This window comes from Buteo buteo, chromosome 8 (genome assembly GCF_964188355.1).
Source record: "Buteo buteo chromosome 8, bButBut1.hap1.1, whole genome shotgun sequence".
NCBI classification, from domain to species: domain Eukaryota; kingdom Metazoa; phylum Chordata; class Aves; order Accipitriformes; family Accipitridae; genus Buteo; species Buteo buteo.
This window is the reverse complement of record NC_134178.1, coordinates 44,986,986-45,014,070: the sequence shown is the minus strand read 5'-3', so window position 1 is coordinate 45,014,070 and position 27,085 is coordinate 44,986,986. Positions and strand designations below refer to the sequence as shown.

The 27,085-nt window shown below is 40.0% G+C and overlaps 1 protein-coding gene across 3 annotated transcripts; it reads left to right on the top strand.

Moving 5' to 3' along the window:
* The first annotated feature begins 1,536 nt into the window (after positions 1-1,536).
* SPICE1 (spindle and centriole associated protein 1) lies at positions 1,537-27,085 on the top strand. Of its 3 annotated transcripts, XM_075034451.1 has the most exons (17): positions 1,537-1,670; positions 2,274-2,321; positions 3,377-3,523; positions 7,445-7,547; positions 8,324-8,445; positions 10,074-10,171; positions 10,500-10,642; positions 10,879-11,019; positions 11,820-12,085; positions 16,067-16,198; positions 16,872-17,019; positions 19,412-19,636; positions 21,692-22,086; positions 23,423-23,594; positions 24,799-24,901; positions 25,217-25,295; positions 26,171-27,085. In XM_075034451.1, the coding sequence occupies exons 1-17, from the start codon at positions 1,587-1,589 to the stop codon at positions 26,222-26,224; spliced, it is 2,460 nt and encodes an 819-aa protein (XP_074890552.1). In that variant the 5' UTR covers positions 1,537-1,586; the 3' UTR covers positions 26,225-27,085. The 3 variants fall into 3 exon arrangements, with proteins under 3 accessions (XP_074890552.1, XP_074890555.1, XP_074890553.1); XM_075034452.1 differs by lacking the exons at positions 1,537-1,670; positions 2,274-2,321; positions 3,377-3,523 and adding an exon at positions 6,015-6,909; XM_075034454.1 differs by lacking the exons at positions 1,537-1,670; positions 2,274-2,321; positions 7,445-7,547 and having other exon boundaries at positions 3,412-3,523.

Sequence of the window (27,085 nt, the reverse complement as noted above, 5' to 3'; positions counted from 1 at the left end):
CATATTTGTGGAGCAAGTCTATAAGAAATATATTGCACTCCTGTGTAAGCTAAATGACTTGTTTGAGAAGAGCCTGTTGCTTTGTGGAAGCTAGAAATTCCTAGTGGGTAGGGAAGTACACCCTTCCTCAGTGGCACAGCTAATGAGATCTGTTTGTTGAAACACAGTCAAGGGCCACTCTTTGATTTGATGTCACCTTAATGTAATAATTTGCGTGACATTCTGCTCTTAATCACCCATAATAGGATCTGAAATACATTATTGCATGGGGAAATTCGCAAAGCTTCCTCAGAGGGACATTGAGACATGGCTTGGGAGGGTATTTGCAGCGAGGGCGGATATTAGTGAAATGAGTGAATAGGAAAATTAAGGTGAGAGGTGGAAAACATGGTAGAGTGACATTGCTAGGGGTAGCTCGTGTGGATTTTCCCTGTGAAGTATAAAGTGCCCCCTCCACACAAGGCTGGAGCCGCCAAGGCACTGCCCTTCTTGGGGGTGGGGGTGGCTGTTGTTCTCTGCACCCCTGAGGTGCCACCCGGGGGTGGGCAGGGGCAAAGGCTGCACCCTGACAGAAAACACAAGAGAGAGAAGGAGCCGCAAGGCACCGGCGATATCCTACCCCCGTGAAAGGGGGAACCCGGCGTGAGGTGAGGGTGAACGAGGCGGGGATGTTTCACCGCGGAGGGCGGTGGTGGTAATTTGGTGATATAGAGAACAAACTGCTAATTGCTTAATGATTGTCTCCCTGTAACTTTACATACCAAAGACTGGTGTTCGTCAAGGATTAAGCCTGTCAGAGACTGGTACTTGGGAGTGATGAGCAAGAAGGAACCATGAACAATCACAAAACTTAATTAAATGTTTGATGGATTTACGATCTTGTTAAGAAGGCACAAGTAGAGACCTTGCTTGAATAGATAGGGCCAGAAAAGATAAGAACTCCTGCCTTTGTTCTCATCCTTGTAGATAATTTAGCTTAAACTAACCATATGATTTTACACCACTAATGAGAACTTAGACAATAAGAGCACTAACGAGCACTGATGTATCAAAATATGTAAAAGACCATACTGCGCAGAATCACCTGAGGAGGGTCAAATAGCAGACAAGTGAGGAAGACTATGGAAGACCACCAGAGGACTCCTGAAGACCACCAGAGACCTTCAATGCGCCTGCGTAAAAGACATTTGCATATGCTAATAGTTTCCCGGAAAACTAATGAGCATGTATAACATTTCCTCGGAAATCTAATGAATATGTATGTAGAACGATGTACTTAACCTGCACAATTAGGCCCGACGGCGCGCACGACTTTGGTGGGACTACCCCCGTGCTGCCCAGCGCTGAATAAACATACCTACTTTACAATCTCACTGATTGTGGAGTCTGTTTTCCGCACGACATTGGGGTGCCCTGAGGGGGGGGAAGCCGAGGCGGGAAGAGCCGTTACCGCCTGACTGCCCTTAGGGCGGGAAGGGGGAAACCGGCTCCGTCCCCATGGCAACGGCGGGTGGGCGGGAGCTGCGCGCGCGGCCCGCTCGAGCTTCCGCCTTCTTCCCGCCGCCCCGCGGGGGGGGGGGGCGGCCATGTCGCTGCTGAGGGGACCGCGGCCCCGCGGCCCCGGTAAGAAGGGCTCCAGGAAGGCGGCGACGGTTAAGCGGGACTGGGATGTAAGTGCTTCCCCTTCCCGGGTGTTGAGACGGGTCCCCCGAGCCTGCTTCGGCCTTGGCGGGTTTTCCCGCTCCTCCTCCGGTTGTGCGGGCAGCAAGGCGGGCCCGGCGGCGGGGTTGCTTTTGCTGGGTGATACGCAGATGGCGGGGTGGTCTTTTACCGGCTGGGGAACGGCCGGGGAGTCTCTGCCGGCTGAGGGGGGGCGGAAGGCTCTAGGGGTCACTGTCCTGTGTGGGGGCTCGCGTTTGGAGATACCCGGTTTGTGTGTGGATTTGGGCGGGGAGGGATACTGTGACGGGGAGTTGAGTGTGCGTGGCGTGGGTACGACCCCTCTCGCTTCCTTGGTGCTGCTTGAGGTGAGGCCTCCCAGCTGGCAGCCCGCTCCTCAGGCTGAAGAGCCCGCCCAGCCTTGATAGGGGTATCATTTTTACTGACTGGCTGCCTCACTGAGGGTGGAATGCTTTATAGTACCATAAAAATGCACCATTCTATAGTTTTATGCTAATTATATTGTAATTTAGAGGTTTTTTTTTTTAAAGAAACTTAAATCCAGTTCGTCCTCAGTTCTGGCTTTTGATATGTTCTCTGGCTCCTGTTTGCAGAGTACCGTCCATGATTTGACAGTCCACCGTGCAACTCCTGAGGATATTGTAAGTTTCATAGCAATCACTGCTCCTTTGCTGTAGCAAGGAGACGTAGCTGGTGATCTAGCATAAGTGTTTACCATACTTATGGGGGATGTTTTCTGCCAATGTTTAATCTCCCTTTTTAAGCTTCTGAAGATACTGGCTCTTTGTTGTTGGTTCTTTGTTAATGATAACATGCATCCTCAGCTCTGGCAGTTGGTGTTTTTCAGTTTTCTGTTTCCATTGGGAAGCAGTAGCCATAGTTTTTATTTCAATAAACTGTATACCAGCATAAAAACATAAATACATAAAAACTCGGTGAATTAGTTGAAGTGAAGTCTCATCTCTGCTGGAAGGACTGAAAGACATGCTTTATTTTAGGAATCTCTCTAATTCTGACGGTACTCAATTTTCGTTTAAACGATTTAACATAATTTCTTTATATCGAACGACCTGTTCGTTACAAAATATGTGAACTCCATGTCATTTTACTTGGTAGCAGTGCTTATCAGGATGGAATAGGCAGTGTGAACTATTGTTGCTTATAAATTTTGACAGGTTAGTCAAGACAGATGGGCACAATAGCAGAGAGACACTTCATTCTACAAATGGTTGGCTTGATAGCTTCCAGACACTTTAGCAAGCACCTCACATTTACTTTGTTTAATTTGTATTTAAACTGAATCTTTCTCTCTCTGAAGAGAGATAATATCTCTGGTGACTGACTGTTAAATCAGGAAAATTCATTGTGTCTTTTTATGCATATTATTGGTGGTAGTGTTTGGTGTTTTCCTCCCTTTACAGCTGAAAAAACTCTTGCTGAGTCAGTGGTGTAGGGCAGATGGAAACTGTGAGACTTGCCCCGTTCACCTTCGGAGCCGCTTTAAATTTGGATAGTACTGATGGCATTTTACACATCTGGATGTTTGTGACACTGCCACTGGTACTACCATGAAATTAACATAAATAGTATTCAGCACATTAATGAGAAGATCAAGAAGAGCTTGTTAGCGTTACCCTGCAAATTTTGCTTTAGATTGTCCCTCAATTTTGAAATGGTTTCCTTCATGTTTACCTAGCTGCGTCGCCATGAAATACACAAATCAAAAAACAAAGCACTGGCCCATCTAGAACTGCAAGAGAAAGCACTGAAAAGAAAATGGAAGAAGCAAAAACAACTGGCTGGTGATTCCTTGGAGAAAAGGAAGTTGACTCTGATGCGTGAGGTGAGAGCTAAATCTGCACTTTCAACCTGCTGCAGATGATTTGCAGCAGTAGTGGAAAACTGCTCTTGCACATAGGTCAACATTTGCTCCTCTTGTTAGATAATTTGACTTCATATATGCATGCACTCTCCTCTATGTGTTGAGTGTGTGCAATGATGGGAATAGGCTGTCTAACATATTAACTGATCTGTACAGTTGTGGATTTGATCCTTGTTGCCTAGCTATACCCTCTGTAATTCTGCAGGCCTCTTTGTGTCTGAACAGGAACTGCTTGCAGACTTAGACTGTGTGTTGTGAAAAGTATGTGCGTTCTTTGTGTTCTTATTGCTATCTTGCCTTTTCCTTCTCCTGTCTAGTATTTTTCTTTGATGGAAACATTTCTCTTTCTGGGAGGGACGTCCTTATCTGCTGTTGCTTATTTAAACAGAGGAAAATGCAGAGTCATAGGGGCTGAAAGGGTGAGGCAAGAAGTTGGTAAGGAAAAACTTGAAGGAAAATTGACCCAACAAAGGTTGAGGAGCTATGGCTGCTAGCAGACAAGCTTGTCAGCTGGGGACTGAAAAGCTGTAAGCATTCTGAAGCACGTTGACTAAAAATATGTTGCTTAAGTAGCTTTTGAATATTGAACTGTAGCAGCAAACCTAGGCTTAGCTAACAGAGACAGTAGCTCTCAGTGTCTGAAAGAGGATTTCAGTGGTAGACATCCTTTTGTTTCACACGGCAGGCAGCTCCTTGCCATATGTTATGAAAACTAATCTCAAACCATAGTCATGAGCTTTCAGACCCCATCAGCACTTGGACAAACTGAGACTTGTTCTTGTTGGTAAGGAATGATGATGAACAATGTTCACCTAGCAGTTAAAATAAACATGATTTAGTAGTCCTGTAAATGTGCAGTGGATTAACTATCACAGACGTCCTCTCTCTTTCGTCTTTTGTAAATTTTCTGAAGTCTTTTTCTGATCTCTGAGAACGTTCAAGCGTAGACAGAAACAAATGAAAGTACTTAGAATTGAAGTTCACCTTCTAGTTTCCTATTTGACACCTGTTTCTCTGCAATCACAGTAGAGTTTTTGTATTGAGGATATTGTGCTAATCAAGCCTCAAGCTTTAATTTTGACCTTTGTTACTTTCATACTTTTCTGCCAAGTGCATTTTAGTGGAGTGGTCAAAAAAGCTGCGGGCTTTTATACAAATTTCCCTAATGTAATAGCAGGCTAGTTTCAGTAAGACTTCCATGCAGAAATAAATTATGTGTCACAAAGGTAGATTAGACTACCTGCTCTAAAATTTGGCTAGACTACCTATTATGTGACTTTGTTATTTTGCAGATGTGAAACTTATGGTTAGGAAATAGTCTCCCATATTTGTTGCCATTTCTAATGACAGTGCACAAATTTCAATTCCTCCTGAGTGGCTTTGCCCTTCATATTTAGATGACTTTATTCAACACACCCTATGTCTACTCCTGAATCAGAGAAAAGATGCTACCAGATAGGAAGACAAAAGGAGATTATGCCAGGCAAGATGAAACCCATCTGGCTGTTGCTGTTTGAAACACTGGCATCTTCTTGTGTGTAGAGAAAAAAAAAAAAAAAAAGATGGAGGAGAGTCACCATTTTCACCTGTCCCTAGCTTAAATCTTGTTAATTGTTAGGTCCTGTTTTTCAGAGTAACTGGGGAGACTCTTCAGTCTGTGTCTCCCAGTACAGCACAATCACTGTGGATTATCTCCTTGTCTCTGTTATCTTGGTGACCTTTTTTCCTTATTTACTGCTGTGAGAGTGTAGCTTCCTAAGCCCCTTGAATCCTCCTCAACTGCAAAGACTCAGAGACTAAAACTAGGAAGATGCTGCTACTAGTGTGTAACTGTGGATTGTGAATGTGTAGGTACCACACTGATTGGTCCTGTAACAACTTATTTTTAAAATAACGTTAGTGTATTGCACTGAAGGGTAGGTGGTGAGTGAATTATTCTAATGTGGAGGTTTTAGGATAAGTAATCTTTAATTATCTGTAGTGACAATCTGAATCAGGAGGGAAGATGAATTTTAATGAAATTCATAGGTGATACTAAACTGGGACAAGGTATAGCACTCGGTGAATTTGTCGAGGGCATGTAAATGGGCCTAGAGGGGTTAGAAGCTGGTATCACTTTGTTTTCTGGTGATCACAAGCAAATGTGAGCTGACCTACCTTGGGAACAAAGCTCTAAAAATGTTCATAACATGTTCAGCAGGAGGGCGAAGCTTAGAAACCTGCTGGTGCTGAAAGGGATCTAGTAGGGAGGGTGAAAACAAATTAATCAGGATAATTTTTGTCTGATTAAACACGTCACCTTCGTTTTGATTGCCTTAGGGAAAGGAATCATGTTTTGGGACAGGTAAACTTATTTTTTCTGTTTTCTTTTTTTTTTTCTTTTTGTTCTTCTGCAGATCTGGCATAGCTTTGATTGAAAACCTGCATTGTTTTGATGTCAGATGGCTAAATGGGAAGAGTAGATTTAGTTAGTATCAAGAGTGAAAGCTGAATAGTGATTTGGAAAAGTAAATATGTGAGGTGATTGAAAAATGAATGTTCACTGATTTGCTAAATTGGTTATGAGGAGAAGTGTAATATACTGCAGTGTAATTCAGGCCCAAAAGACCAGAAGGTCATGAAAACTAGGTATATGGGGAAACCTCCTGACATAACAGTAAAATTGGTGGTGGGGGTGAAACAGGTGAAATGCCACTGCCTAGAATTTTTTGAATGAGGCTGAATATAAACCAGCAAACTTATCAATGGACACTGAAAGAAACTCTCTGGAGATAATGTCATATAATGCTCTGAAACTGCTGCAAACCAGTCCCTCTTATGATTCCTGGGGGAGCAAAAATTGTCACTCAGTTCTCAAATTTTGAGTAGGAGAGCATATGTGAGCCTGTCTTTTCTGTGGGATCTTCTGAAGTACTTGCAGTCTCTCTGGCTAAATTTGATTGACTACGATGAAGTGGAGGTCACTTACATATCTAGTTGCCTCTCAGATTTTAAGAATAACTAACTTCTTCCCAGTTTGTGGGATAATTTTACTAGTTTCCCATTTCCACCTTTGTGAATGAAACCACAAGTCAGTGAGGAGTTTTGGATTGCCTTCTGCCCACGAAGCCATGTCTCCAGTCAGCTCCAGTCAGCTCACAGTAGCTGAATTCCTCTTGGTTTGCTCTCCGAGATCTCCCTCCTTAGGAGGCAGCCATCATGGTGCCAGTGATGGACTTCAAATACTGGGAGAGAGAGACCTTGAATACAGAAGCAGTGCCTTGTGACAAATGTGTGGAGATTCCCAAAACGTCTTCTGGTGCCAGATGTAGTCAGCTGTATTTATGTCTGTTGAAACTTTTATGGTGGTAGGTGGCTTAATTTTTAGGCAAAATTTTCCATGGTCAAGGCTGAATGAAACAAGTTTGCGTGAATTGGTTTGGTGCAGTTTTTGGGTGTCTGTCAGATTTAGATAAGTGTTCTTTGACTGAACAACATTGAGATCAAATGATTTGGGGATGCCTACTGACTTTTTTTATTGCCAGATATGTGTCTTTGTTTTGATGAGTGTGTCATAAACACCCAGTTTCTTGTTTGTGTCAGGGTGGGAGGAGAAGGGAGTGAGAGGATTGGCTCTAAAGAGAAAAAAGTCAGTGCTGATGGGGCCCCCAGAAGTAATAACTGTTTCATTTTTCAGAAAAACAAGATGAATTCTAGTCACTCAGAATGAAGTATGGTTTTCTGATCTACCTTAATTAGGATCTAATTGCACAGTACCAACTTTGCAAACATTGTCTTGTTGGCTGTTCTCTTGCTAACTGTTTAGAAGAACAATACCAAAAAAAACAAAGGAAAAATCGGTCTGCTCAGTATGAAATATTTCCTCATACACTATACTTTCAGATTCTGTCTGATCAATACCATTTGCAAGATGTATTGGAACGATCTGATCAGGTTATGGCTGTGGCAAAAGACTTGTTTGGGGATGCTCCTCGCACACGAACAGGTAGACCGTCTCATTTATGTGTGGTAGTACATTTAAGATTATCTCCTTGCTTTTCATAAATAGCCTCGCTTTGCACAGTATTCTTTTTAACTGTTTTCATCTCATCATCTAACGCAGTATGATTGATCCTGTTCATGTTGGATGAAACACAAATGAGGATAACGCCTCCCATGGCAGGGGAGAGCGACCATGGCCAGTTATTCTACTGTATCTGTCCATTGTGGAATTTTGGGTTACTTACTGTGAAATACCTCACGCTTACCATTTCCACAGCCGAGCTGCTGGCTTATACAGAGAACCAGTACAAACCACTTCAGTAGTTCTGATTCCCATGGCTACATGGGTTGACTGCTTGCTCTTGGGATATTGTTGAAGATTTATCAGCGATTTGTGAACAAGGCTTTTCCATCTCTTACCCTGGTTTGTGGGTCCTTAACACTACTGGAAGGCAGGACTGGCTGTTTGCATGTGAAATCTTAAACTTAGGTTCTTTTCTCTGTAGACTGCCATTCTCTTTCGCTTACAATGACCGTTTCATCCTACTTGCTTCTTCTCACCTGTTTAAATACACTTGTGCAGAAGGACAAAAGCCTGGTACATGACCGAATGTATTAAGATAACTCTGTGGTTGGCCTTTGGCAGTTGTTTAAAGCGACATATGTCCCTGTGATCCTTTTTGTGCAAAGTACAGGAACTTGCTTTTTGGTACAAAGCCCTGTGAATATACTATAGACCGACTCCTCTATGTCCTTCCCTGTTGTGTCTGATTCCTCTAGGTTTCCCTAATGTAACAATGGCTCCTAACTGTGACCTAGAATCATCTCAAGGACCCATTGTACAAAAATGTGATCCTTCCACCCAGCTTTCCATCCTTAGTGAATCTGTCATGGATTCCCAGGTAATGTATGTTCTGTTCCATGCGTGTCCTGTGGCTTTTTTGTTTGCACAAAATAAAATTATTCAGAGGTAGAGTTTCCAAGCAGACCTAACCCTGTCTTTTGTGTATTGTATACCATGTTGATAACATGCATAGAAAATGGTGTTAAATAAAGGTGGGTTTGTTTTGTGAGGCTCTGGGAATCTTTTTTTTTTTTTTTTTGATTTCTTAACCTTTGAATATGAGAAACAAACATATCTCATAGAAGCTCTCTCATATTAGCATGCTCTCCCTTTTGAATTCTGGAATTATCAGCAAGAGAACAAAGTAATTACAGACTAAGAAGACAACTCTTGTGTCACTTAAAAAATTGCTACATATTGAAATATGCCTCTGATTTTCTAATTATGTCTGCATATATGGGGACATAGCCAGTTGGGCTCCAATTTATTTCTGATAACACACATGTAAATATACCCCACTTAACGCCACAGCCTTGATTAGTCCTACAAGTTTAACTTTCAATACTTCACATTCTTTTACAATTATTTAGATTTGTTTAAAAGGTTTAAAAATGGTTTAAATTTGTTTAAAATTCCATTTCGATTGCCTTCGTGTTCTGTTTTCTTTGCATAACGTGGGTGGTACCAGGAATGCTCACTGTGGTTTGAGAACAGGCATATGACACTCCCAGAAAGCAGCTCACTGATGAAGACCAAAAGGGCTGTGGGAGTGAAAGTGATGGTGTCATATTCTCATGGTTCTCTAATCCTGTTTCCTACTGTCTTGCACAAATATCTGCAATTTGAGTTGCAGTACTGCTCTGTCATGTATTTCGATGTGGTATTTGGTTTGTTTTTTTTTTTTTTACTATGAAGAGTTAACTATAGCATCTTTGTAAGCTGTATCACTGGATGCATGCTGCAGGATAGGCTTAAATTTTTACAAGAAACATGTACTGATAGTTGTCTGCTGAGCTTCTGTGAGATTTTCTTTTCCTTATGTGCCTATGAAAATCATAGTTAAAGGCTATCTGGTGAAGCCTACCCAGAAATGCAGAAACCTGACAGTTTGAGGAACCCTAATTCCAAATTTGATTGCTTAAGTTTTGCTATGAACATGGTACGTAGGATTGTATTTTGTTCTGGTTGTGTTTTGCACATAGAATAAAAATGTAGTTTTGCAGATCTCATTACAAGGTTGTTTAGCTTGTAATGTCAAATGACTGAAACTTTAAAAATGCTATAATTTAGATTGCTTTTTCTATCTTCTGCCTGCTATATCTCTATATTTGTTTTGCTACAGTCTTTAAAGCTTTTTTTTTGTCCTACAGTGTGTGTCGTTTTTCTTATTTCTTATAAATCATCCAAATAAAACATTGGATATTGAATTAATCACTTGCTGTGTTATTTTCAGAGACAATTGTCAATATCAGTATTTCTTAGGTACTAAAGTCCCCCAAAACTCTTCCCACAGAGGTTTGTGGTTTGTTTTCTTTCTTTTTTAAATTTTGTTTTGGAGGTGGAGACTGAAACAAATGTTTTTGTTTTTTTCTTGAAACAATTTCAGAAAATTTATCTCTAACTTCTTCCTGAAGACAAATTGAAATTGCTCTGAAGTCCTTTTTGTTTTCTTTGTCTCCTAAACAGGTTCTTAATGAAGTGGAAGAGGAAGCATTATCAATCTATCAATTAGAAGATGGACACCAGGACTTTCTGAATTTCAAATCCAGCATCAATTCTGACAGGTCAATACAAACATAGCTGTTCATGTTTCTACTTTCTCAACGTTGGAAATAGGCAGAGTTAAAATTGTGTGTTGCATGGAAATAGTTAAGTTACTTTTTCTGTTTCCGCCCCGCCCCCCCCCCCCCCCCCCCCCCCCCGCCTCCTTTCCTGATCTCAGAATTCTAGGGAAACCTCTTGTTGTAACATTCAGACTGGGATTGAATGTGAGCAAGGAACTCACCTGAGCAGTTATAGATATTTTAAAAAGCTCTTTTTAGACTGTACAGATAATCTAGAATCATGCTATTATCCTATTACAATTCACTGTTATGCTTGTTTTGAATGTAGGCTACTTCGGTTATTGAGAGAAGAAAATTCCTTGGTGAATTCTCAGTTGTGGGCTGAAAAGGATATGAGAAAAACTACCTTACCACAGGAATCAAATATGCCTTTGACTCCAACAACTGTTTCTCCATCATTGGATCAGTCAGGTTGGATTTGCCTAATCACAGCCTCTCAAGGGTCGTTAGGCTGTTCACAGGATCCTGTCTGGAATTCCTTTTCTGGGTGGGGGTGAGAGGTAGAGACATACTAACGTGGCTCAGATCAATTTCCAGACTAAAAAGCCAGCTCTTCTAATAAAATTACTTTAGAACAAATTACTATTTAGAACATACGTGAAATATTTAATGTGTGGGGTTTTTGTTTTGTTTTGTGTTTAAATCAGCCCTCAATGCTACAAATGTAGTCAAGAGAATCCATTCAAGACTTCAGAATGAAGACGAAGAAGAGGCTGTAGATTCCACTTACACTGTGAGACAAGTGCTGAACCCAAACTCGAGGAAACAAAAGCAAATTGCAGCAAAAAGTTTAGTACTTTTAAAAATAACATATGTCCCTTTGACCAGGGTCCTTAGTATCATAAGAAAATGTAGGTTAAAAGGGATCTTTGGACGTCATCGCGGGGCTAACTGCAAAGTTTGATTGAGGGGGCCTTGTCCAGCTGAGTCTTGAGCATCTCTATGGATGGACATTCCACAGCCCCGTGTGTAGTGTATTGCCCTGTATTCTGCATGTTTGTTGGCGAAGCAAAGTCCATAGGGGTCTAGGAACCACAAATATGGCCCTTTGATGCTACACATTACCTGGCTAGCTGTGGCGTTCTCTGCTGTGCAGGGCTTTTTTATGTCTGATATAGCTTTCTAGTCTATGCTGCCCAATTACGATGCATTTCAGTCCCCATATTCTACATGCATTTGTATGTGGGGACTGACATCAGATACAAACTCTAACATGAAAGGATTGTTGTAAAAGAGTTGCTCACTAAATATAAGACCTGAAAGCAGCTGATATTTTTCACTGGCTGTTCACTGGCAAACTGTTTCCATGCTTTTAACTGAGAAGGAGAAAAGCAGGAACAGGTATCTAAGATAAAAGCACCAAACAATCATACTTGAGAGGTACTAATGTTGTGGTAGAAAATGTGGGTTTTGATGATCTGAAAATAACTGGAATGACTGGGGACATTCTTTGATGGTCCTTTTCAGCTCAGGACAAGAGAGGCCTTCTCCTTTGATTTACATTAATAAAAAATGTAATTTCATTGGTACTGCAAAGCTTTCTATACACCTTGAAATTCCAATGATGCTTTCTTCCCCCCTCTTCCAGTGAAAAGAAAACAAACTGCACAGAACTCTGCAAGACAGAGCAGAGATGATTCTCCAGCTAATTCAATCCCCACTGACCTTCGGAGGGACAACAAATCCAGCCTAGATATTCTCAACCACATGATACGTGAAGTGGAGCATGAATTGGAGGAGTATGAGCGATGTACAGGTCGTGAGGTTCAAAAAACTGAGAGAAGTGAAGGCCTCACCGGGTTTACCTTGTCACTGGTGAATGCTCTATGTCGTTTGATGCGCTACCTCAAAGAGGTGAGAAGATTTTGAATTGCTTCTGCAGAGTGAATGAAAAAGGGTATAAAGTTACTTTACAGATGTAAACTTTGTTTTTTCCTGGCTCCCAATCAGTTTACTTTGAAGTCTGATTATCATGCTTATTATTTGTATTGCATGCAATTAGGAGTTAAAACTTTTAGTTTGTTAGAAACAGGTACCCCTAGTGAAAAGGGAGGTGTTGACTGCAGTGAAAGTCTCTCGGTGACTATTAGCAGAAAATAGCATTTGAAATAATTTAAAATGTGTTATTTAAATATGTTCAGAGATGTAGCAGCCTTGTTTACAAATTCTTTTTCTTCCTTTGCCTCCCAAAGGCAATGCTGTTGTCACTAAAGCAGTGGACCCAAATCCCCTAATTTTCTTTGAGGGATTCCTTAGCTTTCTTTTTCTATCCATAGCAGCAACTTCACCTTAAGCAAGAATGACCTGAAGTGCTCACTATAGCAGTGCACAGCTGGAGAACAATGGAATTCTGTAGAGAAGGCTACCTGTAGAACTTCTTTTTAAAAAAAAAAGAAAGAAAAAAAAGAAGTGTGTTTTATTTTATCTCTAACCCAGAGCTATTCAAGATGCAGCAGTGGCTCACAGTTTCATTGGGCCTATGTGAAATTTTGAACCAGATTATGGCTGTTCCTGCACTCTTAACAGATGCAGCAGAATACGTTATCTAAATCCCAATGCTTCATTTCACAGCAAAGGCAATAGATCTGTAATGAATGTGGAACTGTCCCATTTTGGTTCCTTTTCAGAGTGTATAATAACTGGGGGGAGAAAAATGACCTTATTTTAAAATTTGAATTTTTTTCTTTTAATTCTGTCTGGATATATAGCAACTTATTCCTTGTATTACCCTGCATGTAATCTATATGGAAGAATTTACTTTAAGTCCTGTCTCAGAAACAAATGTTAAATAATCAGTTCAAGAGTGAAAAGCCACTACCACTAGAAGATGGACTTTGGCTGAGGGGATCTTATGTTTTAAAAGAAGTTAAGGATGCTTGTTTTCTGTTAAAGTTGTAATATCAAAGCAGGGTATTAAATTTGTTTCTTTTGCAGTTATGGGGAAGGATCTTCTGGACTTCCGATAGAATGTTTTCAATTTGTTAGGAAAAAATCAATTTAATAGCATCAAATTAAGATTATAAATATAATTGCAATTATAACCCTATTTAGATTGTCTTTAATTTGTGTTCCACAGAAATGAGTTATTCTTGACTCTCAAGCTTCCTCAAAAACTACTCCAGATTTTGTCTTTTTTTTTCTTTCTTAGTTGCTACTTTCTCTTTATGAATGTAACATTCAATGTATCTTAAGAGCTTTAATCCTATTCAGACAGAAGGCCAAGGAGTCTGAGTGTTTAAGGAGAGTACTTATCTTGAAAGATGTATGCTGACTCTTACTTGTATTCCCAATTTTTACTGAGCACCTTTGTGATGTTGTTTCTACTTTAATAGATGTGTTATCATTCCTTCCTTCCTTCCATGAGTTGATTGTTTCTTGTGAAATTGTCTGCAACTTCTTTAGATTTACTACCTAAATTCATGAGTAGACATATGCAGAACTTGCTCAAGCTACAAAGTGTGGTTAATTGTATTCAGAGTTGCTTGAGATATACAGTGTGCATCCATAACCTTCAGTGACTTTTCTGCTTTTCGTGGAGCTTTATTTACAATTAGGATTTGAGCATTTGCCATGAAGAAACACAGCTTGTCTGAGTATTTCCTAAAACCTGGTCCCTGTGATGCTAGGAATAAATCAAGTGCTCGTGTGCACCATCTGTTTTGCTTAGCCGGGAGAGTTAGCAAATTTCCAATGCCTGAATTATAGCTGGCAATGCATTTTGAGAAAGTGACTTTGCAGCAGATATTTAAAAAGCCTCCGATTTCAGGTAAACAACCAGTCTTCAAGAGGTTTTGAAGCTTCTAGAAAGATTTCCTTCCTCTTCTGGGAAGAAAAAAATATTTTCCAGCTTTGCTGCAGAAAAGCTGAATGCAGAAGAATTACGAGAAAGGATGTTGCTTAATTTATTCTCAAAGTTATATATAAAAAGTAGGAAGAGAAACTTGAATTAATGAATCTTTCATGACAGTTGCAATAATAAGTAATTAAAAAAAATCTACTCCTACAAGAAGCAGCTACTGAATATAAAAGAGGCTAGAGAGAAGGGGAAAAAGAAACTTCTGAGATGTTTGCCAAGCTATCTGAAATTCTTAAAGGGAAGTGGATCAACCTGACTTGGTTCCTAAATGAATTTCAGTATCATCTGCCAGATGTTAGATTTTCCCCCCCCCCCCCCATTCTACTAAGAATGGTATTTCTTTGCCAGACTCATAGGGTGAAAAAGTTAGAATATATGCATACTACATTACTCCGTGTTGCTATGTTCTCTGTCTCTGCTTCTGCATATTCTGATGCAGTGTTAAAACAAAGCTTATGATATTAGAGGTACACCTGGCAATGGGCTGGAATGAAGATACTTCTTCCAGGGTATACCAGACCCAAATCCTATGGGATGGTAGGAATGGATGTATACAGCTGTTAACCCTGATGCTCTCCCCATGCATAAATGTAAGACACACAGCTGCTTGGAAGCTTTTCCTCCGAGACTAGGTTAACACTGTGTAGGATGAGTAGATACAATAGCTCATCCAGATCTAAGGCATCAGTAGGCTTCACCACTGATACCAGGGTTAAAGTTCTTATTTTGCCCTGTTTTCTTTTCTAAAAAGATAGAACTGTCTATGTTTTCTCCATTTTCTGTGCCAGCCTGCTTCACTTGGATCAATACAGAAAAGCCGTTCTGTCTAGGTGAAAGAGAACCAGAAAATGGATGGTTTGTCTCTGATATGCTTAAAGGAGGTTTATCTGTCTGTCTTTGTGTCTAGTGACAGTATCTGTGGTTTATTCTCAAAATAATTTATTTATTTATTCATTCATTTTATGTGGCTGCAGAGCTGTTTTGTCTTAACACTTCTTCCTTGGTGGTTTTTCACTTCTGGTCCCAATGCCAGCAGAAAATAATCTATGGTATGTTATGGGCAGCCCATGCTCTAATTTTGGCTGGCAGCAGAAAAGAGTACCCCAATTGCTTTTCAGGATCTCTTGTGTTTTGGAGATGGGATGTATTTCTCTTACTCAGGGATTCCCGTGAGTAAATGCAGGCAATCATCTGGGGAAGGGCTCCATCTGCTAATTCTGATGTGTTTATGGGACTTGGTAGCCTCTGCTCTTTCGTCTGTGATGGTCCAAAAAGTGGCAGTCATGTATTCCATTTACCCATTAGAGGTGGAAGGGACTCTTTTGTGTCTTGTACAGCACGCCTGGCTACTGCAGTGGTCTATCTTGAGATAACAGATTGATAATATCTTTTAAGGGCAAGAGGTTCTACAGTAAGGCCTTTTGCCTCATGCTCAAGTGGATTACTTAACAAATAAACCTTTTTGTCTTCTTTAAAAAAATAAAATAAATGAAACCCTCTAGAACTTTTTCTCTCTCTGAGGGAAAACATTAGAAAGCAACTACTTTCTCCTTCATTTAGTCAAATTTGTCTTCATTAATGAATTAAGGCAACTAAAGAATAGACACAAGTAGCACAGGATACTGACAAGCACCAGCACACCTGGAGTTACTCAGTTACTGCATGAAGATACAGTGACTTACAAAACAGTATCCGTGCAGAGAGACGATGCTTGCAGTTACAGCCTGTAAAAGTTGTAAAGGCAGAAGAACAAGGATGTATAGGATTCCCTACAGTGTTCTGGAGTAATAAAGAAGGAACAGTAAGCTTTCTGACAGTTCTCAAGCCCTGAAAATTGGATTTTGTCATGAAAGTAATGAAGTCAATTTAGCAAAAGGGGGAAGAGGTGCTACAGTATGATGTGATATGGACCTGTTCCTGTTTCCAAATATGAATCTGTATTGGTTATAGTAGGTTTTTAACTTTTTCTCCCTCTTTAGAGTGAAATGCAGCTGCGTGAGAAAGAGGTGATGAGACAGCAGCATGAGAAGATGTTGAATGAACACAGAGAACTGATTGATGCTCTGACTGCAGAAATACTTCTAGTGAGGGAAGAAAACACTACTATCCAGGTACCGAGCCGCCATCCCCCTCAGAATGACTTGTTAGAATGCTGAGTTGTGTTGCAAATGTGTGCTGAGATGCATTGTTGTATGTTCGGGAGATTTTAATAATAAACAGGAAGAAAATGACAAAATTGAATGAGGAGTCTGACAGTTACAATAGCAGGCACGGTGGGGGGGAAGGAATGTTTGGAAAGTCAACATTTTATCTTCCTGTTTCATGTTTAACTTTAAAGCCTGAGAAAATGCTAGTTCCATTAAACTGAGGTTTGCTTTATCAATGTAAAGGTTTAAGCATCTGCCTCCACACTTCTGTACTGTTAACACTACTGGAGCAACAGAGTAGACTAGATATAATACATTTTCCTTTTTTTTCAGTTTGCAGTGGAGGTAGATTGTTCAATAGTTACATTTGGGAATGAAGGAATAAAGCTGCATTAGAGAAGAAATGGGGTGATGAGTTAGGAAAAGGGAAAACCAAAGAATTTCTTTGAGGCAGGAGAGAAGATAAATGAGAAATGTGGAGACATCAATATTTAATACCTCACTGGAATCCCACAGATTCATGCAGTGGTAATAAGAGACCAAACTTCTTCTCAGAGCTGCCTGTGGTATATAATCTAATTCCTGTTGCTAGAATACAAATTTCTGTATCTCTTTCTGTTTTTCCTTCATCCTTTAGAAGAAGCTTCAGCAATACATGATGGTAACAGATGAACAGCTGATCTCTCTCACACAAGCATTTAAAGGCCTCCCTTTGGTAGAACCTAGAAGAGAACAAAGTCCAAACAATTTTGGAATTGCAAGCAAAGGCCCAGTGAACGGGCAAGGTGTGTGCATGCATGTGTGAAGGATGAAATGGGAGTTGCGGGTAGTTTATCCCTGTAGTGGAAAATCTGGTGTTTAATAGAAGTCTACTTGAATAAATACCTCTTGCGTGAGCATGAATCTCACTTCTGGAAATTCATAGGCCGTGGGTTCTGCTGTGAGCACAAGCAGTTTGCTACAGATTATTTTTTAACATTATAGGTTGTATTCCATCCCCACTGGCATCCTTCTATGTGGATCAGGACTTCAAGATTAACCTTTTAGCCAAGTCCTGGGCTTGAGCTTTAAGTGATACATAATATGTTATATTAAAAAAAAAAAAGAGGAGGGGGAGTAGCCTTCACCTGTTAAGATGGCTTACAAAGTGAAGTTTATTCTGAGGGTCCTAAAAAAACCCAAAAAAACAACAAAAACAAACAAACAAAAAAACCCAAACAAACAAAAAAAAAAACAAACAAAAAACAAACCACCAACTGAATCAGGATCTCACCCTTCCTGTTGCTGAGGCAGCCTGACAGTATGAGATTGGTTCTTCCGTGAGACACTGGAGGTCGCTGCTGACCAGAAACAGCAGCTGGTGAGTCCTGGTAACTAACCAGGCAGAAGTCTGACACTTACGACTTGGTATCAGAGGTGAATGACCAGTTGAGTGATATATAACATAGCCGCAGACTAAGTTAAGCCAGTAGCATTGATGGCCAAACTAACCAATCATGATTCACATTGTACTTTTTACATTCTTTCATCATGGAGTTTTCCTGACCTGTCATCCCTGATTGGTTGCTTAAATGCATTGTTTTTGTTCTCAAGATCAGTAACTCCTTATGAATCCCAAGATTCCTTGGAGTTATTTGTATTCCTTAGTTAACGTTGGTTTTCTGGACCTTTTTTTTGGTCAAAAACTTTCTTCCTGACTGCTTCTGTGGGGTTCTCAGGAAGAAGCCACACACCAGATCCCTTTTTTGTGATTTACCCAGGCTTTGTAAAAGCAAACAAAAAATCCTACCCCTAAATAGAAAACCCAAACAATCAGAAAAGCACCCCTCAAAAAAAAAAAAAACAACAAAACCACAACCAAAAACCAACAAAACCACAACCAAACAAAAAAAACGCCAAACCCTAAACCTTCTTATACAACAATTCTGCAAGACTAGAATTTCCAAATCTTTTTTCCTTATTGGTCTCTGCTCTCAGGAAAAGGCATCTTCCTGAGAGGAAAGTTTCCTAAAGTTACAAAACTATTTCTTCTTCTTCCTTCAGATGGAGATCTCTTGTACCCTTAAGGCACCTGACTGGATGTGAAACATCTGAGATAGCTAGTTTTAGCACAGAAACCTTGTATAAGTTAACACAGGACTTCCCTGGAGAGGCAAGAGTGGCTGAGAGAGGAGTGGAGGGCATATCATAGTGACAAATAGCATGTGAGGAGGATACTTTAGAAATGCAGTTCTGTACAGTGAAACAGGGCAGAAAGATCTTTCTCATTTCTTGCCATGGTCATTGAATAGTAGGTGGCAGGTTTTAAGTTCAATCTCAGAACCTTAGAAGTGTGAACCACAAGCAGTATCTTATGCGAATAGCCTCTTCTGGCTCTTTGCCTTTGAAGGGTGCTTTTTGTCTCTTGCATTTTGGGATCAGGTATGTTCTGCTTAATTTTCCACTAACCTCTCTTTTGGGAACAAATGTCCTGAACAAAATTGTGAGGAGAAAATTCAAAGATAGCAATGATGGAGCAGTGGATGTAGGCTTATTAAAATTACTGTGGTGTCACAGCTAGCTACAACTTTGATTTCATGCTTTTCGTTTTGTGCCTCCCTGGTATGCTCAAAAGAGATGGCAAGATAGACATACACTAGTTGAAGTTAAATACAGAAGAATAACTTTTTTTTTTTTTTACTGAAGATGTCTGATTTGAATTAAGTCATAAAAAGATCATCAGAGAGCTCAAAGCTTTGAATTGTTTTCCACTCCACCATTGTTGCCATCAAATTTATAATATAGGTTCATTAGGACAAGTGCATAGGTCTGCTTTTCTCAAGAGAGTATACCAAATGCAGCTCACTGAAATACCTGTTCCTCACAAGTCACTTGTCTGTAAGTCTCGTGCATGAGTTACAAACAGATCTCTTACTAATATTCTGAAATTGTGAGGCTATATACTATAGCTCTTCTTGTTCTTAAGGCCAGTGAAGATTTGTGTTATGCTCCATTGAAAGAGTTCTGTATCTAGGGATCAGAAGGAAGATAACAGTGTGTGGGGAAGATACTCTAGTCTGTCTTTTCAGATACTTGAATGTAAGAGTCGTTACTGAGAATTTTCTCTATTGCACTAAAACTAATTTTTTTTCTCCCCCTTTTTTCCTAATTCTGTCTCTGCTTTGTCTCTTTCTTTAGAAGAACCTGATTCGAGCTATTTTGAGCCTAGTGCTGATGCATGCAAAAGGGAAGGTATGATGAAATTCCCACAGGAAGAACTTCCTCCCAAGTTTCCCCTGAGGCCAGGTGCCTCAGGTGGTGGCGGAGCTGGTAGAAGCTTGCCAGCCCACATCTTCCAGCCAGCTGTGCTGTTGTCACCTCCCCGGCAGAAGAGCAGTCAGGAATTGTCTCCACTCCAGAATGGTGAGATCTCTCTGGCTGTAGTAGACTTGGGAGTCTGTTTAGTGTGTTACTATTTCAATCTCCCAGACTCGCATTACCTTTAGAAATGTATTTTCTATGAAAACTTTTAATGTGTATGCCTAGACACCTTGGCCCTATAGCTGGAATATCCTGCTTCTGCCCCCAGCTATGCATTTCTTTTCTTCCTGTTCTTCCTTTAGACTTTCTGTCCCCTGCAGTTCTCCATCTACTGTCTGAGTCCTGTCAGTGGCAATCCAGATCAGCATTTCCATCTTGTACTGGTTTCGATTGTCACTTCTGTATGATTTGCTATAGCAGTTTGTGTATGACCTACAGCACATCATCTCAGATCTCCATCTGCTGATGTTGTAATCCAGCCTCCATCACCTTTCATGATGGGACCACTGAAGACTGGAAATTCATACCTCCACAGCCCATGCTGCAGACAAACCAGGATGTCTGTAGGCTGCATGCTCTTGCTTTGAGCCAATCTTCCCAGCAGAGATTTTTCTAAAAGCTTTGGGAGCAGGTTTCGGTATGGATTCCATTCAATACACAGGAAGCGGCTGAAGAAGTTTTTGTTGAAATTATGTGGTGCTGGATAACTAGATTAACTCATTCTTGTGTCAATATCTATAGGCTTCAGGAGTTTTATAGGTCGGTAGCTCAGCTGTGGTTGTTGGAAGGAAGAAAGTTCATCGGGGTGATCAGGGAAGGTATTTCTCATTTAAACGTAATGAAGTGAGCAGAAGGGAGGATCCTTTGTGACTCTCAAAATTAGCTGTTTCCTCCTGCAACTGTCATTGTAACCACGTGCATCTTACTGAATGCCCCTGTAACCCTCTGTTGTTGAGAGGCAGGTAATTACATCTATGGCTAGCTTGATGGTTGCTGACAGGAAGCAGGGCACAGTGGTGGGGTTTTGTGCTTCCCCTCCTCCTTTTTCCCCCCTTTCAGCTGTGTTGCTTTGTAATTCTTTTCTGAGTCAGAAAACCTGAAAGTCTTTTTGATTTTTAAGGAGTTAGCAGGGCAGTTGGAAGTTTATATCTAGTTCAACCTTTTGGTGGGCTGCTGTGGTGTGGGGAGGCACATAATAAATCAGGAGGAAAAGAGCAACATCTGGTTTCAGTCCCACTGAGAATTGTCAGATGTCTGTCATTTGAAACAAGAATATAAAACTGCATGTTCCTAGACTTCACTACAGTTTAGCTATGTGAGAAATGTATTGTTACTCTTTTAAAACCATTGAAGATGCTAAATGGCTCAACAAATGTTAAACTTCTTGAATGTTTCTTTATGAAAAGTGATTCCTAAACCAGATTTGTGTGTAAATTTTTAAATGTCATGCTCTGCTCAAGAGGCAAAAGCTAAAGCCTGGGATGGAATGGGCTATTTGGTATATAAAGCATAGGAAAAACTGGTTTTGATCACAAAATCCAACTAGGATTTAACATGTAGCAGCTGATGGTGCTGTAACATATTTGTTCATGTGTATGTGGTGTGTTATCTGTTTGCTAATGATGACCACAAAAAGTACCTAACTACTTTTGTTGGCCAGAGTGCTTACCGTTTCTTTGAGGCTGAGTAAATAGCTAGTTTATTATTATGCCAAAAGTCTTGTATTATTTTGTTTTATTATTCTAAAAGTTTTGTTATCAACCCAGTATAAATATCAGAGCTGAAATGCAAACTTACAGTTTATTAGGTAAGGTGACTGGATTTTGGAAAATGGAAGACTAACTAAAAAGTAGTGTTTGATCTATCAGCTAAGAAATTCAAAGCAATTTATATTCTTCTCTCTGACTTCTCTTTCAGTCTCTAAATAAATCATTTAAATGTAAGACTATTTGAAATAGGAAATATTAAACCTGGTGAGTTCTTGCAGCAGGGTCTTGCATAGAGTGATTTTGATCAGTAACATAACATTCAGGCTAGGTGTTACAATTCAAGTTCCTGCTTGATTATTACTAGTCTGATGCAATAAAGTCACTGTTAATTTCCTTGATAAGGATCACATGTCCCTTTCCTTACTGTTCCTTTATTTATTGTTTGTAGTGTTTACAGCCATTTCTCAGTCTCCTGAAAACACTGAAAGAGAACCATGCAAGGAAAGGAGCTCACCTTCTTCCCTGCAAACACAGAGCACAACTGAGGAAAACTGTCTCATCTCTCGAAGGCAACCAGTTCCTCCTGCAGACAAAGACTTGGAGAGTTCCCATGGGAAAATCAGTCTGTCCTGCCCAGGTGACGCTAGAAAAAACAGCACAGCTAAAGAGTTACTTCAAAACGGTGATCTGCTGGGACAGATAGCTGAGCTTACACGGCAGAACTCCCTAATTAAAGCTCAACTGAGCAAATTCAGAGGCTTCTCTGAAGACACAAGTGACTGCCTACATCAGCCAGACCCAATACAAAATGCAAATCCTAGTCCAGACTCTTCACAAGGACAGGTGAGAATTTAAGAGAAAAGGAAGGCTGGATTCCCCTTTCTGCTCATCTGCTTTCCCATAGCTTACTGATGTTTTGAGACTGTTTCTTTCCTGGTGTCAGTTGTTTTAAGGAAAAGAGTAGCAACCCTAATATTCTTTTTATTCATTTGCTTGGAGACTTGTGATTTTTATCATTCCCCAAGGAGCTCAACAGTAGCTTATGAGAGTATGAGCTCCCCAAGGAGCTCAACAGTTCTCATATTGCACCTATGTTGTATATGAGTGCTGAAAAGTGTGGAACACATCTATAAGTTTATAAAGGTTATGCTGCAAAAAGATGTGTGATTGCAACATGATCAGGTATACCTCTTGTAGCTTGGGTAATATTAACAGTGAAAGCAGTGCACCAATCCACAGGTTCTTATCAAGCTTGTAAAATGTATATTTAAATCCAGCCATACATCTCTTCTGCCACTGTGACCCAAAAGCCCATAAAGTTAAAGTTAGTGCAGGTACATCTCTTGTGATACTTGATTATAGTGTATGTACTAGTTGGATCTGTCTTGTCAGTCCTGCTGTGTGGTGAAAATCCCAAAATCTTTGGGAAAAAGAGAGCTTGAAGGCTTTGGTTCACATAGAAAACCTTTAATCTGCAACTAAGCAGCTATTCAGTGGCACCCCAGTGAGTGGAGTTAATACAGAAATGCCTAATCGCTGCCCTTGCTACTGTCTTTACTTCTGTTCTGTCACAGTGGCTGAATTACTGTTCAATTAAGGATCCCAAAGGTTTTAAATTTCCTTACGTAACTGTAGGCTGAGAGTGTTGTCACTTTGCCCATTGTATTATGTTGTGTAACATTTAGTTGTACAAGATGATGGAAACTTTTTAAAGTGTTGGTTTTGTGGAAGCAATTAATGGAGGGGGAGGGGAAGAGGTCAAAGTGGGTGAAAACCTGGTTTAAAGATGAGTTCCAGGATACTTCTGCTAGAAATCTGCTTTTGCTTCCCCACACCCTCCTGAATATGTGTGTCTATGATTAAATATTTTCTTAATTATGATTAATTGTTGGATGGTTGGGGGTTTTCTTATATTTTTTTTTCCTTTCTCCTTAACTGGTAGAGACAATAGCTTCTACTTGTAGGAAGACCAGTTTAAAATATTGTTGTGTTTAGTCAATTAAGGACCTACATACAGAACAGTGAAAGGGACAAAATGAGATTTTTCACAGGAGGTGCTATATGATTATGTTTACTTTCAGTTTGAAAATTAAATTCATAGAAGTACTTGAAATATATTGCATGCTCTCCTTGAAGGTGCAAATTGTAAGTTTTTAACTTTAAGTGATTATCCAAGTAGACTCATCTCATGGTATCAAAGAGCTTGGAGGAAAGAATAGCAGAGCTGAATCGTCAGAGTACAGAAGCACGTGATAAACTGTTGCAGCTAATAGACCAACAGAAATTAGCTGCTGCTGATGTGGTCCCTCCAATGATATCTCCTGTTCTGTCCCCATCCCTAAATTATACTGGTAAGTACCCAGCTTCAGGAGAAACAAAAACTAGTAAGACAATGTTTTTCCCCTTTTGGGAGTTCTCTGTCCTTAGCTGATTGGATCAGCAGTTGTGGTCAGCAGTACACTTGCTGTTAATGACTGTGTGGTACAAACACTCCTTGCTTCAGAGCGCTAAAAATACATCAGCTAAACTTCTCCTAAGGTTAATTTCTTAGTAATTAGTCTGCTGCAAATATCATGCTTCATGGTAAATCTATTCTTTGCTATGTCCTTGTCTGCAGAACAGTTCTGCTACACAGTCACTGATTGGCAGAAGTAGGCTTTTTAATCAGTCCTCTCTGCTGGAGAATCTTTTATAAACAGGCTAAGTATTTACATCAGGGTTCTAAAAATCACGGCAGAGTGGTTATCCAATTCTCAACCACATTTTAGTTTTTGGTCTTCTGGGTGCTCTTTCCATCAGACTGCCTTTCTGAGTTACTGCCAGTGCTAATAGAAAGAAATAACTGGAGCTTCCAGTCATCTGAAGACGTAAATTAGCAAAGGGAATGTTCTTGCTGATTCAAGATTCATAGATTAGCTGCCATGTGTAACTATGAACAAAAATACTTTCCAACAGGTGAGGGCTACTTTATCTCTTCATGGAGTCATTGTAATTACAGGCAGAACTGCATGTGAGCATGTACACATGCTCTGTCTAGGACACCTGCCCTTTCCCCTGTCCTGAACCACAGAGGATCTATAAAGGGAAGGACTTGAGGGGCAGAGGAAGGAGGGGGAGGAGAGACCACATATGTATGTGTGCATATGCATGTAGGTCCGTATGCAATGACTCATGCAGTGGGATTGTAACACTTCTAACACTTCTACAGCTGTTGTAACATAAATTCAGCATAAGTAAAATCTTAAAGGAACAAAGTAGATAAATCGGAAGTCTCTAAGCCTCTGATTGCCAAAACCCAGGAGGTTTATCTATGGAAGAATCATTCTGTATATGTGCGCATTGCCCATAGTTGCTTTGATTATCTGCTTTCAATATCTGTCATTTTCAGAGAGTGGGTATGAGGTTGATGTTTAGCTTGACGTTTTATGTCTGATCTGTATATTCTATGCAATTGTGAAGAGTTATGTGATCCCTCTCCAAAAATGGGAAAATGAAATGAATGTTGTGCAATGTTGCTGTGTTCTCATTGGAATCAAGCTATTATTTATTGCCTAGAAAATGCAAGGAGGACAATCGACGTGTCTATTCCCATGGCAGTTGCTATGGACAGCTCCAAAGAAGATAGTGTCTCCCCTGCCAGTATGACCAGTATAAGAAGGTAAAAGTTAACCCTTTACTATTTCATTTTTGTACTGCCTTGATTACCCGTACAGCAGAACTTGAACACAATGGAAAAATTGCCATGTTTTTCTTTGGCTTCACAGACTTTCCCTGACTTCATCACGCTCAACTCTGTGGAAGTTGGACAAAGGTCCAATAGCTTTTTCAGAACTTCCATTGTTTATATTTAAAATGACAGATGACATGCGTTGTTGAACACTATTGATGAGGGGTCCTAATGCAGGATCTGAGACATGATTCTAGTAGTCACTTCCATTTTTCACTTTTTCAATCTCATTTTGAATGTCTACAGGTCTGTAGGAGACTCTGGCAAACCTTGTTCACCCCTAAGTGCCTCATCAGAAAGTGTGAAATTAATTCAAAGGCCAAAGGTAAGACTGAAAAATCTTCAGCCAGAAAGTTCGATCGTGGTGTCATATAAGGAAAAAGCAAGACAGATGAAGGGGAGAGAGCTCTGTCCTACCTTAAATCTACCAAGGCTAATAGTAATCGATTCATGGCAGTTTGGATTCTGGATGATTGGTCAGGGGAGACCTGAGTGCTAGTGACATTGGTTGTTTGCTGCCACAGAGCTGTTATTTACAAGTGAATAATCCTGTTAAGTATATGTTCTGCTGTGGCATCTTTGTGCATTAGAACTTGGAAGCTCTGGCAGTCTTTCACTGGTGCCTCCAGAGAATTTCAAGTAATCATTATGATGTACTGGTAGAGCCATGTGTAAGAGGCAAGCAAGCTCTTACCTTGCTGTCGCACAAGTCAGTTGCTGAGGGATAAATAAATCCAAATGCAAAGAAAATCCCCAGTCTAGATTTTTGATTCCTGATGTGCAAAGAAAACAGACTACAGCTTTTATGGGGAACTCCAGGCAGTAGTACAGTCTGGTAAGCGTGTCATAGATCTGTTTATGTGCTTGAAGGCAAACATGAGGAGATACTAATACCATCTTTCCTGATGTCCAAAATAACCTTAATTAGGAGTGATAAAGAGAAAAAACAAAGTTAGGGTCCAAGACTCCCTATCAGGACAGCAAAGTATACGTCCCCAGAGGGGAAATTTGGAATACTTAAGGTAGATGGGGCTTAAACTAGGTGTCTAAAGTAGGTGGTGTGACTCCCTCCACAGTGCCGATGGCAGACGATTGCTACGAATCAGTGAACTGATACGTAGCAATCCTATGCAAGCCAGCACTAACTAGCAAGTCTGTGGGAAATTTATGATATATGAATTTCAGTTTCTTCTTTTGCAGGTGGAAAAGCAAAAAGAAGAAGGCTGGTTTGCATTGTCAATGCACATCATGTAAAGGAAGCTGCACTCAAGTCCTGTATTTTTTTAAATTTTTTTAATGAACCACAATTAGATCACAGTAGTCCCCCTCACCAGATGTACAGTTTAACTCAAAAGTGCTTTCATGTCAGTGCCATTAGTATAAAGAGGTCCATATGCTTATTGTACTTGTGCCATACCAAGCACTATAGGAAGTCCTGGGAATGAGTTTCTGAACTGGACATGCTGCTATGACATTATACACTTTCACCAAATAAATCTTTCACAAGACTGTAAACTCGGGCTGCTGTAGCAATACAAATGAGCATCTGGTATCTGATTTAGATACGCTGAAGACAGGAGGTGTTAGAAATTGCATGTGAAATTTTCTGGAGTCTGTATTCACACAAGATATGGGAACGAAAAAAAAATCAAGAAAAACTGAGATGAGGGAATGTACCTATGTTCAAAAGCAACCTGGAGATTAGGAAGCCAGTCTATTCCTCCTGGATAAGTACTTGCATCAGAAATAATTTTTTTCCTTCTGTGGTTTACAGTTGCTCCCAAAAGTTGTGTTTTCTGTGCAGTTAACATATTACAGTTACATCTGGACTTCAGGATTGCTTTTTAAAAATCTCATTTAATATTTTTATAATAAATATAAAGTGGCTATTTGAAGTTGAAATCAGAATCTCTATTTGCTATGTACTAAAGTATACTCTCTTAGATACAATAGAAAACTGTGATATGAGTACAGTTGTATTAAGCTGTTTTGTTATGTGTGTATATAATACTCTAATGACCATGCTTTTATATTGTTTTTATTTGAGTTTTAAAGTAGCCATAATTTTATTATTAACAATTAATAATAAAACCTAGGACTGTGAGGAAATGCTTA

Bases quoted from the DNA above. Each gene is read 5' to 3' on its own strand.
- SPICE1 (XM_075034451.1), top strand. From the start codon at position 1,587: ATGTCGCTGCTGAGGGGACCGCGGCCCCGCGGCCCCGGTAAGAAGGGC. The intron at 24,902-25,216 runs GTAAAAGTTAAC...GAATGTCTACAG, and splicing joins AGTATGACCAGTATAAGAAG to GTCTGTAGGAGACTCTGGCA. The intron at 25,296-26,170 runs GTAAGACTGAAA...CTTCTTTTGCAG, and splicing joins AATTAATTCAAAGGCCAAAG to GTGGAAAAGCAAAAAGAAGA.